Source organism: Hyperoodon ampullatus (genome assembly GCF_949752795.1).
Source record: "Hyperoodon ampullatus genome assembly, chromosome: 2".
In the NCBI taxonomy this organism is placed as follows: Eukaryota; Metazoa; Chordata; class Mammalia; order Artiodactyla; family Ziphiidae; genus Hyperoodon; species Hyperoodon ampullatus.
In genome coordinates, this window is record NC_136915.1 from 23,731,679 (window position 1) to 23,748,758 (window position 17,080).

Consider the following 17,080-nt stretch of genomic DNA (forward strand, 5'->3'; position numbering starts at 1 on the left):
TAGTTGACCCAGGTATTTCCCATCACCATTATCCTGGGGATTTGTTGTACTTCTCTCCTGTGATGTTTCTCTTGTTTCCCCTTTATCTTAGCATCTCCTGGTATTTGATAGAGCACTCCTTCTGAGAAATTACATATGGGATGTAATCTTTTTGAGACATTACATGTCTGAAAATGTGTTTATTGTACTGTTGTATTTGGTTGATAGTTTGGTTGGGTATAGAATTTTAGGCTTGAAATGATTTGCCTTCATAATTTTGAAGGCATTGCTCCATTGTCTTCTAGCTTTTAATATTGGCTATTGAGAAGGTCAAAGCCATTCTGATTTGTGATGCTTTGTATGATCTCCCCTCTCTCTTGCCCTGTGTAGAATTAGGCTAGTAGAATCTTTTACCCTCCTTCCTTCCCTTCCTCCCTCCCTCCTTTGCTCCCTCCTTCTCTTCTTTTTCTCTCTTTCTTTCTACCTTTCTTTAGTGTTCTGAGATTCACAGTGATGCATCTTTTTAAAAAAAATTTATTTATTTATTCATTAATTTTCTGGCTGCATTGGGTCTTCGCTGCTGCACGCGGGTTTTCTCTAGTTGCTGAGAGCAGGGGCTACTCTTTGTTGCGGTGCACAGGCCTCTCATTGTGGTGGCTTCTCTTGTTGCAGAGCACAGGCTCTAGGCGTGCGGGCTTCAGTAGTTGCAGCATGTGGGCTCAGTAGTTGCAGCTCACAGGCTCTAGAGCACAGGCTCAGTAGTTGTGGCTCATGGGCTTAGCTGCTCAACAGCACATGGGATCTTCCTGGACCAGGGCTCGAACCCCTGTCCCCTGCATTGGCAGGCGGATTCTTAACCACTGCGCCACCAGGGAAGTCCCCCAAAACTTTTTATCTTTTTGAACAAAGAACTGTTCCAGGTGCCTTTTATAGTCTTCCAGGGAATTGAATTTTTTTCCACTAAGAGAATTTTGTAAAGACTTAAATAAATGGAAATCCAAAGGTGCAATGTCTGGTGAATGTGGTGGATGAGTCAGAACTTCCCAGCCAAGCTGTAACGGTTTTTGCCTGGTCATCAAAGAAACATGCGGTCTTGCATTATCCTGATGGAAGATTATGCATTTTCTGTTGACTAATTCTGGATGCTTTTTGTCGAGTGCTGCTTTCAGTTGGTCTAATTGGGAGCAGTACTTGTTGGAATTAATTGTTTGGTTTTCCAGAAGGAGCTCATAATAGAGGACTCCCTTCCAATCCTGCCATATACACAATATCCCGTTCTTTGGGTGAAGACCGGCCTTTGGTGTGGTTGGTGGTGGTTCATTTCGCTTGCTCCACGATCTCTTCCATTCCATATTATTGTACAGTGTCCACTTTTCATCGCCCATCACAATTTGTTTTAAAAACAGAATGTTTTCGCTACATTTAAGTAGAGAATTGCATGTGGAAATACGGTCAAGAGGGTTTTTTTTGCTTAACTTATGTGGAACCCAAACATCAAAGTGATTAACATAACCAAGCTGGTGCAAATGATTTTCAGTGCTTGATTTGAATATTTTGAGTATGTCAGCTGTCTCCCTCGTGGTATAACATTGATTGTTCTCAGTTAATGTCTCGATTTGATCGCTATCAACTTCAACTGGTCTACTAGACCATGGAGCATCGTCCAGCAAGAAATCTCTAGCATGAAACTTTGCAAACTACTTTTGACACATTCGGTCAGTGACAGCACCTTCTCCATACACTGCACAAATCTTTTTTTGTGTTTCAGTTGCATTTTTACCTTTCTTGAAATAATAAAGCATAATATGCCGAAAATGTTGCTTTTTTTCTTCCATTTTCAATATTAAAATGTCACACAAAAATTCACCAATTTTGATAAGTCTTTTTTTAAATGCATGTTGATATGACGGCTGTCACATATAATCTAACAAAATTGTTTCAAATGAAGTTGAAGACAACTAAGTGCTACTAGAGCCATCTTAACGGAAAAAACAAAATGAACCTTTTGGCCAACCCAATAGTTGCTTCCTAGATTTTATTCCTGCTTGGAATAAGTTATTTATGAATGAATCAAGGATTTTTTTCTGAAGGATTCCAGAATCCCACTTTGTTTCCCCTTCCAGTCACTACCGCCAGCCCCTAACAATCAGTACTCCTACCTCAGGCCCTGTCAAAAGTAACAGATGTCTTCCTAACATCTATCACCATCAATTAGTTTTGCCTGTTTTTAAACTTTACATAAGCGAAACCATACAGTATGTGCTCTTAGGTCTGGCTTCTTTTGTTTTGTTTAATATCATGTTTTTGAGTTTCATCCATGTTGTGGCAAGTAGCAGTAGTTCATCCATTCTTGCTGCTGTATAATAGTTCATTGTTTGACTATACCACACTTTATTTATGCATTCTGCTGTTGATGGACATTTGGCTTGTTTACAGTTTGTGGCTTTTATGAATGATGCTCCTGGGAACATTCTCATACATGTCTTTTAGTGCATATCTTGTCATATTCATTTCTGTTGGCTTCCCAGAAGTGGAATTGCTGGGTTGTGGATGACACATATATGTTCAGCTTTAGTAGATACTATCAGTTTTCCAAAGTGGTGCTACCAATTCACACTCCCACCAGCACTAAGAGTTTCAGCTGTGCCACATTCTCACCAGCACTTGGTATAACTCACCGTATTTTGATTTCTGCTCTTACCACTCTGCTGAACTGCCCTTGCCAAGATAAATCTGACAGTTTTTCATCTTCATGTTCCTTGTCCATTTTTCAGCATTGATGAGCTTGCCTATCCATCCTTGAAATGTTCTATTCCTTTGGATTCCGTGATACCAGTCTCTCCTGTTTTCCTCCTACCACTTGGTCACTTCTTCTCAGTTTACTTCTCAGCTCTTTATCCTCTCTTCATCCCTTAACTGTAAATGTTCCCCAAGGTTTATCTTTAGTTTCTTTCTTTTAACTCTATTATATGCTCCCTGGATGATTTTTATCTACCTTCATGGCTTCATTTGCCACCTATATGGGGAAAGTGCCCAAATTTATCTCCCTGGTTAAAATCACTCTTCTGAGTGCCAGACCTGCTTATCCAGCTATCTACTGAAATATTCCACTTGGGTTTCCAAAGACACCTTGAACGTGTATCTATATAAATATACCATAATTTATTTATTCTATTGTTGATGGATATTTGGGTTGTTTTCAGTTTTTTGCTATTTTTTTCTTCTTCATGAAAATTTATTCCTTTTCCTACATTTTCTGTTTCAGTGAATAGTACCACATCTACCCGGTTGCCCAAGCTAGCAACTTAGGAATTTTTGTTTACTACTGTACTTTACCACCTCTCATCATCAGCCCACCCTATTTACTCAGTCACAAATCCTGACTATCATCATTCTCAACAACAGCTTCTTATTTGGTCTCCCTGTCTACCTCAAATTTGTGTCACTCTTATTTTAAATCCTTCAGTGATTCTCCCTGGCCTGTAACTTGATGAAGTCCAAGTTTCTTAGCATGGAATACTATGGCCTCTATGATCTGGCCCTTACTGTTCTTTTTCCTTTTACATCTCTCCTCTTCACTTCTGTGCTCCAGCTTTGCTGAACTACATTCAGCAACTCAGATGTATCATGTTCTCTTTATATACCCTGTGCCTTTCTAATTACTTCCACTTCTTTTTTTGCCTAACTCTTATTTGTTCTTCAACCCTAAATTAGATCTCCCAAATGTTCTTTTTTTTTTTTACCTTTTTTTCCCCCAAAACATTCTTTTGAAAAACATTTCCTAACTGCCTCTAAGAAAAGACAAATTGTTCCCTACTCAGCTCTTCCTTTAGACTGACAGCTCCTTGAGGACAAGCACTATTTTTAAATCCTTTTTTGTAACATTGGTGCCTAACACATGGAGGCATTCCTAAATACTTGTTGGCTAAATAAAATGCTCTGAATTGAATAGTTTAAATTGAGCATAAAGTACCTATTGTTATGCACACTGATTTTTTGTTGTCTTGTACACACTTTTTGATTTTGATTCGGAGGTCTAGATACTGAAGAAATAATACTTTGTTCTATAAGGTACCTTATACCTTGGAGTCCCATGTGATTGGCACAAATCTGGATTTGCCCTCTTTATGTCAGATTGGTGGGAATTCTAGCCTTAGAGTCATAGAATGGCTCATGGAATCCCTGTAAGAAACTTGGCAGCTTCAGGCTACTTTGGGAGATTTCTCTTAAAAATAGGGAACATATGGAGCCACCTCACTCTGTAGGGGACATGTTCATTCCACAGTGATAGAAAGTAGTCTTTGTTAAGAGTTCTGGATTGCAAGGTTCTCAGAAGTTCCACAAAACTTATCAGTTGGCGCTTTTAAAGTCTTCTTTTGCCTTTGGACCTATAACAACTTAAAGTTCTTTAGTCTTAATGAGAGAGGAAGGAGAAACACCCAGGTTACCCCCTGCCCTTTCTGACGGGACTTAAACAAGTATGTACTTAGTTTTTATACTTTAGAATAATTTTATATTAAGTGGTATTTTTAAAAACATATTTCTTAATCATCTGTGTTAATTGCAGGGGCAGGGGAGAGAAAAGGAAACTCATCCTCACTCTTTGCTTATTATCTGTTGTGGTGACTATCTTTATATAACGGTTAGTGTAATATAAAATCAAATGTAAGATTGTGGTGTTCAAGCCCACTCCTTGGGTAGGGCACATGGGATGGTCATCTTGAACTTTGCCCTTGTTGGTACAGGGTGAGGAGTAATCCTCCCTTACTCTTCTTTTCTAAATACAACTAAAATTCAATTCTAAACATTTTGGAAGGGGGAATGGGGTGGGGGGATTGGGAGCAGGCATGAAAGGGGCTCCTGGGGTGCTGGTAATGTTATACTTATATGTTCACTTTGATAATTTATTGATCTATAGATATGTTTTATGTACTTTTCTGTATATGTCTTATGTCAATAAAAATCTTTTAGACAATTCAATTTAGAAATTTCTGTCTTTAAACATTTCTCTAGGAGCCTATGAAGGATGTTAATGGTGAGGCTCTCTTTAAGTGCCATTAGTTTTGCATGGTCTACTATGGGTTGAGGAACCTTGCCCTTGTGGTGTGCAGATTTTAAGTGGTGTTGGAGAATGGTGAAGGGAGAAATTAGTGTGGCAAGAGTAGTCAGGAAAAACAAAATAGTTATTCATTCAGTAAACATTAACTGAGCATGAACCATGTACCAGGTGCTATGCTGACATAGAAAACTCGAATGAGACTGGAGGTCAGAGTTGGAGGGAAAAATAAGATCTAGGTTATAGATCAACAATCCTGATTATAGATCTCTATTTGTCTTTACAGAATAATAAAAATAGCAAGTGCCTATTTGGCATTTCTTGTTTGCTAAAGCTTTACATATATTAACTTTTAATCTTCACAGTAACTCTGAGATAGGCCCTACTGCTAATATCTCATTTTATTTCCTCTAATAGATGAGGAAACTGAAGTACAAAGATGCTTAAAGTCACTCACCTAGGAAGTAGTAGAGCTAGGATTCAAGCCCAACTGTCTGGCTCCCTGTTTCTCTGTTCAAAATTACTGTGCTATGTGAAACTAATGCAAAAAATATTGGAAATGTAGGTTGACCTGGAGACACTATTGGATATGGTCAGTAATCCTGCTTCTGGTACTCTGTGGTTTATGTATTTTGGAGCTCTGTGTGAATGCCTTTTCTTCTTTTTACAGACATGGCTGGATTCTGCCAAAGAAATAAAAAAGCAGGTTCGTGGTAAGTGAATATAGCCCTTTTTCTAGCTCTTTCTTTTTTTTAGTAGGTCAGAGGATTTCCAACCTTTTTCTGGCTGTGAGTCACTTTAGAATTCTGACTATGGCAGATGGCTTTGAAATTAAGATAAAGCCTTCCTTTGGAAGGTAGAGATTCCATAATAGAAAGATACAGCAGAGGTAGACACTACTGAGATGTAGGTCAGATCTTGATGATTTTTTTTCACAACTAGGCAAAGTGGGGGAAGATAGGAATGATTGAGAGAAACAGAAGGTGGAAACAAACAAAGAATAGAAGAGAAAAGGATATGGGAGTCAGTTCTCAAAATGGTAGTGATTGAAACTGTAGTAGCTTACGATTGGGAGTTTGCTGCCTGATCCTGTTCCATTTAAATTGTTCTGGACTATTGAGTTCTAACCTTCTCCATGTTTTCTTCTCTATAGTTCTTTTTTGTCCCTTTTCAACTGTCTTCTTCCACATTGAAGTATGTAAGGATCTGTGGAAGGAAAAAAAAGAATAGAAGAAATTCCTTGCCAGTGACCCTTCTGTCATTGTGGCTTTCTCTTAGCTCCAAGCCCTCTGGCATATATTACTGCTGAACACCCTGCTCAGACTGGTGTCCTGGGATAGATTTTTCTAGGTTGAAAAAAGTCTAGATTAGTATTTTGTAGCCTCAGGCCCAATGGGCTAAAGGGTAGAGACTTTACCCTCCACCCCCAGTTATGACTAGATGTCCTTATAGTTTAGTTTATTTTTGAGGAAACTTGGAGGAACTGCAGTAGATGTTATTCATCATGATTAGTAAGTTTTAACTGTATCACCTGAAAAGAAGTTTTATTTTTCATTTGTTTCTTAAAAGAAAACACTTTTGTTATGGTGAAATGTTTTCTTTTAGACCCTATTTATTTATTTTTCTTAAGATAAAGAAACAAAATTTGGCCTGACAACTCTCCATATTTGCTCTCTGCCTATAAAATCTTGTTTTTTTTTTTTTTTTTTTTTTTTTTTTTTTTTTTTTTTTTTTTTGCGGTACTAGGGCCTCCCACCGCCGTGGCCTCTCCCGTTGCGGAGCACAGGCTCCGGACGCGCAGGCTCAGCGGCCATGGCTCACGGGCCCAGCCGCTCCGCGGCATGTGGGATCCTCCCGGACCGGGGCACGAACCCGTGTGTCCCCTGCATCGGCAGGCGGACTCTCAACCACTGTGCCACCAGGGAAGCCCCTAAAATCTTGTTTTAAAATGCAAGCCGAGTAAAAAATATTCAGAATATTTGAGACATGACAACAAAAAACATGATTCCAAGCCGCTTTCAATGAAGATACTTTTTTTTTTAAATTAATTAATTTATTTTTGGCTGCGTTGGGTCTTTGTTTCTGCACGCGGGCTTTCTCTAGCTGTGGTGAGCAGGGGCTACTCTTAATTGTGGTACGTGGCCTTCTCATTGTGGTGGCTTCTCTTGTTGCGGAGCACGGGCTCTAGGCCCGCAGGCTTCAGTAGTTGTGGCTCACGGGCTCTAGAGTGCAGGCTCAGTAGTTGTGGCACACGGGCTTAGTTGCTCCGCGGCATGTGGGATCTTCCCAGACCAGGGCTCGAACCCGTGTCCCCTGTATTGGCAGGCGGATTCTTAACCACTGCGCCACCAGGGAAGCCCCAATGAAGATACTTTTAATATTCAATATTACTCAGGAATAAATGATTGTACAAGAAGACTCTTTAGGAAGAAAAGTTAAAACAGAGTTTATGATGAGTGGAGAAGACTATCTAGTAGATTATCTTCCAGGCTATTGAAAAAAAGAAAAAAGAAAAAAAAACTCTAAGAAAGATAACCTAAGTGTCATTAAAAAAAAATTTACAAAATAATAAAACCTCTTCCTTCAACATGGGAAAGAAAAACCGTGTCTGTGACACAAACTTTAACATCAAAATGTAAATATTTCATTGAGCCAAAGAGAAGGTTGACATTTATCTATTGCAAAGACTTTGGGTTTTTTAAAAATAGTTTTCATGGGCTTCCCTGGTGGTGCAGTAGTTAAGAAGCCACCTGCCAATGCAGGGGACACGGGTTCGAGCCCTGGTCCAGGAAGATCCCACATGCTGTGGAGCAACTAAGCCCGTGTGCCACAACTGCTGAGCCCGTGTGCCGCAGCTACTAAAGCCCGTGCACCTAGAGCCCATGCTCCGCAACGAGAAGCCACTGCAATGAGAAGCCCATGCGCTGCAACTAGAGAAAGCCTGCGCACAGCAACGAAGACCCAACAGAGCCAAAATTAAAAATAAATAAAATAAATAAATTAATTTTTTTTAAAAGCCCTTGAGTTTAAAAAAAAATAGTTTTCATCATACAAGTAATATATACCCATTGTAAAAAATTTAAGCATTATGAAAATATATCATGAAGCAAGTAAAAAGCCTGTAAATCCTATCCTCCAGATATAATCACTGTTAAATTGGTATGATCTGTAAGATTTTTTCTAGGCATATATAAATTTTGCTTTTCAAAAATACAATTATGTTATACATTGTTATATATTGTATTTTCTGTATATTATGTCATACGTAGTTTTAAATTTTTTTAAAATAGGTGATATAAATATGAGGTATAAAATTAAAAGATACAGATGAATATAATACAAGGTAAATCTTCCTTCTTCCCCTGTCCTTGAACTAATTTCTTGTGTTCTGTCCAGAGATGTTCTGAGTGTATATAGACATACATTTTAATATAAATATGTATTTAATGCATACATTATATTTTATGTATAATATACTTTATAAATATATTTTAATATAAATATGTGTGTTCTGTATGTATTTAATATACATATGCAATCTTTAACGTAATTTGTATACTCTATATTAACATATATCAATTTATTTCATTTGTTAAAAATCTTTTTAATGATTATAAAGTTGTAGCACTGTATATATATATATATATATATAGAGAGAGAGAGAGAGAGAGAGAGCGCTAATCTTACTGATGGGTTGCAGTAAACAGGTATTGAATATATATGTATATGTGCACTTAGATGTATCTGTAGTAAATTGCTAGAAGTAGAATAAAAAAGTATGAATGTTTAAATTTGTAATAGATATTCACCAGCAAGATTTTTTCCATATTTCAAAAAATATAGAAAATAATGGAGGCTAATATAACAAACACCCATGTACCCATTACCCAGAATTAACATGTGTTAACTTTTACATTTAAAATAGAACAGTACAAGTAAGGTTTATCTCTTTTGTTTTCCTCCTAGTCCCATCCCCTTGTCTCCCTATCCGTAGAAATCTATTTTCATGAATTTGAGGTGACTCAGTCCATGTTTTTATATTTTTCCTTCATATATCCATACCCACGTACAATAGATAGTATTGCTTCGCCTGTATTTTTGAAATTTCCCTCGGACCTAACAATCCATTTGAACCTTCTTCTAGGGTTTATCAGTCTCTTTCCCTTCTCCCAGCTTAATATTTAGCTTTGTTTAACTTCCTTGGTTCTGAATAAGAGAGCTCTCCCCTGCTGAGTCAGGCTAGCAACTTCCACCTCCTTCTGGAATAGTACAGAGCAAAAGCAAGAAATCCTTATACCTTCTGAAAAATACTGATATATAAAATAACACAAACTGTGTTTAAGAAATTCTATAGCCCAGGATATGCTCCTTCTAAATGTATCCTCCTCTCCTTCCCCTGAAGAAGTCACCACTGTCCTGAATTTTGTGTTAATGATTCCATTGTATTTTTTAATGTTTTTAAAAAATTACCTAATGTATGAATGTATATCTAAAAATACTGTTTTACCTTTTTGAACATCATATAAATTGAATTATATAACAGTTAATCATTCATGACTAGCTTTTCTTATAAACATGATTTTGGAATTCATCTCAGTTGAAAAGAAAATTTCACAGTGATATCCTCTGAGTTTTTTCTTTTCTTTTTTCTTTTTCTTTTATTTTTGGCTGCACTGTGTGGCTTGTGGGATCCTAGTTTCCCCACCAGGGACTGAAGCCGGGCCCTGGCAGTGAAAGTGCCAAGTCCTAACCACTGGACTGCCAGGGAATTCCTCCTCTGACTTTTTTCTCTTGTATTCTGTTTCATTTTTAAAAATGCTGATTTTGACCCATTAAACTGATTTCACAATGGATCATGATCCACAGTTTACAAAACCCCACCAGGACTTCCCTGATGGCGCAGTGGTTAAGAATCCGCCTGCCAATGCAGGGGACACGGGTTCGAGCCCTGGTCCAGGAATATTCCACATGCTGTGGAGCAACTAAGCCTGTGTGTCACAGCTCTAGAGCCCGTGAGCCACAACAACTGAGCCCGAGTGCCACAACTACCGAAGCGCGGACGCCTAGAGCCTGTGCTCTGCAATAAGAGAAGCCCCCACTTGCGCAACTAGAGAAAGCCCGCACACAGCAACAAAGACCCAACGCAGCCAAAAATAAATTAATTAATTAAAAAAAAAAACCCACTGATTTGGCTTAAAGTGGAATTGCTAGATTATAGAGTATGTTTATTTTTAGTTTTACCAGATATAGCCAAATTGCTCTCCTTTAAATTGATTGTAATAGTTTACATCCCCACCAACAGTGTATGAGATAGTTCCTATTTTCCTGTGTACCCAGAAGGCAGGAACTTTTTTCAATTATTAATTTTAAAAATGTTTGGACACAATTTCAGACTTAAAAGTTGAAAGAATGGTACAAAGAATTCCTGGGTACTCTTCACCCAGATTCCTCAGATGTTAATATTTTACTATTTTATCTTTTCTCTTTATCTACACACACACACACACACACACACACACAACCTTTTTTCTGAACCATTTAATAGTAAGTTGCATCGTAGCAGCGCTGTTCACAATAGCCACTTTTTTCTACCCCCAACTTTCACAGTTGCTTTCTATATGCACTGTTCTTTGCCTTGATTTTTTTTTTTTCACTTAACAGTATATAGTGGCAGTGTATCTTTTCTTGCTAAATAAATACATTTAGGTTGTTTCCAGACATTTGCTATTACAAACAATATCTTATACCCGTATCATTTGACCACGTTTAAGTGTATGTTTAGATACATTTATGAAAATGGAATTGCTAGGTGAAAGAGTATATACCTTTTATGTTTTGATAGATATTCTCAATTGTTCTCCATAGTGTTGTACCAGTTTACACTCACATCAGCAATAGAAGAAAGTGCTTATTTTCCTTACCAGTCGTGGGTGTTATCAAGCTTTTTTTTTTTTTTTTTTTTTTTTTTTTTTTTTTGTGGTATGCGGGCCTCTCACTGTTGTGGCCTCTCCCGTTGCGGAGCACAGGCTCCGGACGCGCAGGCTCAGCAGCCATGGCTCACGGGCCCAGCCGCTCCGCGGCATATGGGATCCTCCCAGACCGGGGCACGAACCCGTATCCCCTGCATCGGCAGGCGGACTCTCAACCACTGCGCCACCAGGGAGGCCCTATCAAGCTTTTTATATCAGTTATCTCAAAGAGAAAAAAACCCCACACTTTGTAAACTATTGTTGATTTGCTTTCTTTAATGCTAATCTTCCTCTACTATTAAAAATTGCCATTTATATATGTTATGAAATAACTGAATTTGTGTTTAAAGCTCTTAAATGCTGAATTCACATTTATTGAACATTCTTTTAGCTGTCTTGTTTCCCATATTGATTTGCTCTAGCCAGTACATTTTTTAAAATAAATTTACTTATTTATAGCTGTGCTGGGTCTTCATGCTGCACATGGGCTTTCTCTAGTTGCAGTGAGCAGGGGCTACTCTTCGTTGTGGTGTGCGGGCTTCTCATTCCAGTGGCTTTTCTTGTTGCGGAGCATGAGCCTTAGGCGCGTGGGCTTCAGTAGTTGTGGCTCATGGGCTCTAGAGTGCAGGCTCAGTAGTCGTGGCGCACACGGGCTTCGTTGCTCCGCGGCATGTGGGATCTTCCTGGACCAGGGCTCGAACCTGTGTCCCCTGCATTGGCAGGTGGATTCTTAACCACTCTGCCACCAGGGAAGCCCTCTAGCCAATACATTTTTTATAGGTAGCATAGAAGTCACCTTTTTTTAATGTCTATATGGGAATTATAAGTTAACAATGATTAGATTATTAACATATCATAATCATAACAACAGATGGTATTTTACAGTATTTGAACTATAAATATTGCCTCCCCATCCCCTTACCCTTTTTATGAGAAACGATTATGGGGTTGGTTTTCTAAGTTCCATTTAAAGTTTTTGGGATGTGAAACATTAGAAGTGAGTTAATGGTAAACATTAGGATTGAGTAGATTTGAGACAAGTTTGTTTTATTGTCTGGAATTTGCCTTTTAGTTCAAATTTTGAAGGAAAATATCAACCATTTCCAAGAGACTCCTGTATTAAATATTTTAGCATGCTTAAAACTGCATATTCATTAAGACATTCAAACTATTTCAAATTTTAATTTGCATATGGTCATTGCCAGCCAGTAGCAATAAAAATGATATTTGGAGATGAAATGCTGTGAATGCAAAACAGAACAATGTTTGAAACACAGATGTTTGTTATAGTGTAATAGAGTCCAATGGTTAAAAGCATGGGATTTGGAGTAAAAGAACCCTGGATTCACTAGCTATGTATTTTCTTAAGCCTCTGTTTCTTCATAAATAAAATGAACTAATAGTAGCACCTACCTGTATATAAGAGGGCTAGCTTAGTACGTGGCATACAGTAAGTACTGAACAAAATGTAGCTCTTAGTATCATAACCAATCATACTGCTTTCTTTTTTTTTTTTTTTTTTTTTTTTGCTGTATGCGGGCCTCTCACTGTTGTAGCCTCTCCCATTGCGGAGCACAGGCTCCGGACGCGCAGGCTCAGGGGCCATGGCTCATGGGCCCAGCCGCTCCGCGGCATGTGGGGTCTTCCCGGACTGGGGCATGAACCCGTGTCCCCTGCATCGGCAGGCGGACTCTCAACCAGAGCACCACCAGGGAAGCCCAATCATACTTATTTCTGACTGAGACCAGGCCCTACTCTTTGGGAAACAGTCATGTTAGAAAAACCTTGAAGGGGTAACACTTAGTTGGAAAAATTGAAATGCATTCTCCACTTAACTTTTACTCACAATCTCTGATTTTCATTGTAGATAAAAAAATATGAAACACTTGTATGAGTCTTAGGATTGAATTCTTGTAGTTTTCATACCTAAAATATTTTCATTAGAGCTATAGTTTCTAAGAGCCACCCATATTGCCTCTTCCTTCTTATTTCTAAAATAATCTCACCCATATTAATGGGAAGAATGCTTTTGTTTATTTGAGATAATGTTGAGAGATGTCACAAATAAATAATGCCAACACCAAAAGAAAACATCCATGGATCACTTTGAATGACCTCTGAGGACCCAGAGTGGTATATAGATCACATTTTGAAAACCATTGCTACAAACATGTTCACCTATAGGATAGTTTCCTTTATGTTATTTTGCTTATATTGTTTTATAAACAAAACTATTAAGTCGGGTAAAAAAAATGAGATACTCTTAGATGGTGTCTAAACAACTTTCTTCTTTTTCTTTTTTAAATAAAAATAATATTTCACCCACAAAGCATGAAAGTATTAGGACACCTCAAGAAAAAAAAGATTTTTTTGAATACTTTTAGGTATTTCTAACAACCAGAAACTTAGGCATAAGCATAAAATTCTTTTGTGTTTATTTTTACAGGTGTCCCTTGGAATTTCACATTTAATGTAAAGTTTTATCCACCTGACCCAGCACAGTTAACAGAAGATATAACAAGGTAAATAATTTATTAATAGTTAAATATGTAATAAGTAATCTCATTATCATAAGCTATGGGAATTTCTCCATTCAGAATTGATGAAAAATGATGAGCTATTAAACCTAAGGTAAAAAGTTTCTGGTCACTTCAAGGCAGGCTTGCAAATAAGTGATCCTAAAAGCCTCAAATATCTGTGACTTGCCTGGAGAAAATCGGTAGGGAATTAACCTTGCTTATCACGGGTATTATGCCATGCTGTGGACAGGGAACCTATAAACCGTACTATCCTCCAAAGGACAAGAGACAAATACAGTGTGGCAAAACAGCTCTGCCTTTTTTTTGTTTGTTTTAAATACTCCTCTCCCACCATGCTGTTTCTTAAGGGATCAGAAAAGCTAAAGTCTCAGTGTTACTATTTTTTCTTCCTATTCCCCTTTTAAATTGTATGATTAGGTACGTGAACTGAAGCTTCCTCAGTAATTCTTTTCTTTTTTTTTTGCGGTATGCGGGCCTCTCACTGTTGTGGCCTCTCCCGTTGCGGAGCACAGGCTCTGGACGCAGGCTCAGTGGCCATGGCTCACGGGCCTAGCCGCTCCGTGGCATGTGGGATCTTCCTGGACCGGGGAACAAACCCGTGTCCAATGCATCGGAAGGCGGACTCTCAACCACTGCGCCACCAGGCAAACCCCCTCAGTAATTTTTGAGCCCACTTAATTTATGAAATAAATCTTGTACTGTTTAAAAATAGCTTACTGATTCCTTTTTAAGAAAGTGGCCTTTATTGGATTCTATATAAATACTGAATATTAGCAAAAAAGGAAAAAGGAAAAACAGTATATAGTAAAGAATACTACTCTACATATATATATCCATAGCATCTTTCATAGAGCCTTATACATAGTAGGTATTTGGCAAATGTTTGTTCAGTTGAATTGTTGGTTGTTGAGAAACTGCTTTCTAATTCTGATTTTGCTGTCAACTATCTGATTTCAGACAAATATACACTCTCTAGGCTTCAGTTTTCATCTCTCTCAAATAAGAATAGCCTAAGACTATTAAAAGGTCTGCTTGGGGCTTCCCTGGTGGCGCAGTGGTTGAGAGTCCGCCTGCTGATGCAGCGGACACGGGTTCGTGCCCCGGTCCGGGAAGATCCCACATGCCGCGGAGCAGCTAGGCCCGTGAGCCATGGCCACTGAGCCTGTGCATCCGGAGCCTGTGCTCCGCAACGGGAGAGGCTCCAACAGTGAGAGGCCCGCATACCGTAAAAAAAAAAAAAAAAAAAAAAGGTCTGCTTGTGAAGTACTGTGAAATGTCTATGCCATTTGAAAAAATTATTCTTTGTCCAGTTATCCTTAGTATATTCTTGAAGTTGAGATGCCATATCTCTGCCTGAAAAAATTGTCTTGGTTATTGCTTTTTCACAGGTAATATTTGTCTCTTACAGTTGCTACTTATTCATCTTTCTTCATTAAGGTTTATTATATATACAACAAAACAAATCCCTAAAAATCTGTACTAATTACCTACATTTTAGAAGAGTTTAAGATTCTTCTGATTTGATTGGCATTGCTCTGACTTTTTTAAAAAGTTGTATGTAGTGACTAATCATAGATAGCAAAAATGATTGCTGGTGCATATGTTGTTCATCATCTAATTATGGTCAAGTCAAAGATATGATTCTAATTAATAGAGGAGTTTTCAATTTAATCATACCCCCCAGCTTTCCTGTTTGGTAAAAGAGTCTGAACTGGTTAACCCAGTCAGAACAAGGGCTAAGGAGGTCAGGGCCATGGGTGTGAATACCATATGGTGTGTCTGACATATGTAGGGTCACTCAGTTTGTTGGACTTAACTGTTTCAACCCTTATCTGAATTCCCTATAGTTTAGCATACAGGTGGAATCGGTCTTACAAGATGATAGTGTGTGGAAGGCTGCATGCAATTTAAGCCCACCTTGGAGGAAAAATATACCAAAGAACGTTCATATCCTAGTGAAAATGTATCAGTAATGTCATCTTTGTATATGAAAGGCAGTATCTACGCATTTGGCAAAGCAACGTGATAGAAAAGAAGGGACCCAATTTGGAGGCCAAGCAGCCTTTATTACTATCTGACATTGAAATAGTACAATGAACAACCATATACCCTCTACCTACACTGAACAATTATTAATATTATCTCATATTTACTTAATCATTCTTTTTCTTTCTCCCTCCCTACCTCTCTCTCCTGTTTTCTTCCTTTTTCTCTCTCTGTATTTTGTTATTGGTTTTGTTGCTGACATGTTTTTGTTTTTGTTGCTGACATGCTGACATTTGTTTCTCTTTTGCTGTAGGTATTATTTATGTCTTCAACTTCGGCAGGACATAGTTGCAGGACGTCTGCCCTGTTCATTTGCAACCTTAGCATTATTAGGTTCTTATACCATCCAGTCTGAGCTGGGAGACTATGACCCAGAACTCCATGGTGCAGATTATGTTAGTGATTTTAAACTGGCCCCAAATCAGACCAAGGAACTTGAAGAGAAGGTCATGGAACTGCATAAGTCATACAGGTAAATATGTCTCCGGGATTTGTTCTGTGTTTACTTTGACAGTAAGTTTAAACCCTTGACCTGGGATTGATTCAGTGTTTGCCTTAGTGGGAACTGGTGCCATAGAAAGAGTCAGCTTGAGCTCAGTTCCCTCCCAATTCTTTGGGCAAGTCATTTAAACCCTCTGAACCTCAGTTTTCTCATCAGAGTAATAGGTGTTGCATTGTTGGATGAAAACTAAATGAGGTAATATATGTAAAGCACTAAGCACAGTATCTGGCACATATAGGTGCTCAATAAATGGTAGCTATTATTATTATTGCCTTACCTTTTTTTTTTTTCCAGATTTTAAATGTATTATGCTGTATTAGATGCCTTGAGATCTTTAGAGCAGAGGTTCTTAACTTGGGGTCTATGTACATGGATAGACTTCAGAGGGCCCATGAAACCCCTGAAGGTATTTTTAAAAGTCTTTATTGAATTCACTAATTTTTTTTCCATGGAAATAATTTGTTAATGTTGGGAGGTATAACACAGTGATCAAGAACAAGTTCAGACTGAGCTGGGTTGAATTCTTGGCTCTGCTTGGTCCTGGCCTGTGACCTTGGGTAATTCACTTAATCTCTCTGAGCCTCAGTTTCCTTATATGTCTGATAGAGATCATTACCTCAGAGGAAATAGGGTGAGCCATAGGATTAAAAAAGGTAATATGTGTAAAAAGTTAATACATCTTACATAGTAAAAATTCAATAAATGTTAGCTAATATTAAAGTCCCAGAAAAATTTGTGTTTCTTCCTTCCATACATCCCATTGTTATTTGAGTGACTTGTTATAGCTAAATTTTACAAGCTGCCTTAGCTTTTTTTTTTTTTTGTGTGTGTGGTACGCGGGCCTCTCACTGTTGTGGGCTCTCCCGTTGTGGAGCACAGGCTCCGGACGCGCAGGCTCAGCGGCCATGGTTCACAGGCCCAGCCGCTCTGCAGCATGTGGGATCTTCCTGGACCGGGGCACGAACCCGTGTCCCCTGCATCGGCAGGC

At 38.4% G+C, this 17,080-nt stretch overlaps 1 protein-coding gene across 11 annotated transcripts in view; it reads left to right on the plus strand.

The window, feature by feature from the left end:
- Positions 1–17,080, plus strand: part of EPB41 (erythrocyte membrane protein band 4.1) — a gene marked incomplete at both ends in the record, with an annotated part of 116,830 nt that overhangs the window by 6,142 nt on the left and 93,608 nt on the right. For all 11 annotated transcript variants that reach the window (XM_079698505.1, XM_079698508.1, XM_079698509.1 and 8 more), the window contains 3 exons: positions 5,706–5,748; positions 13,451–13,526; positions 15,844–16,062. In XM_079698505.1, coding sequence (XP_079554631.1) covers positions 5,706–5,748; positions 13,451–13,526; positions 15,844–16,062 — 338 coding nt within the window. The remainder of the gene's footprint in view (positions 1–5,705; positions 5,749–13,450; positions 13,527–15,843; positions 16,063–17,080) is intronic.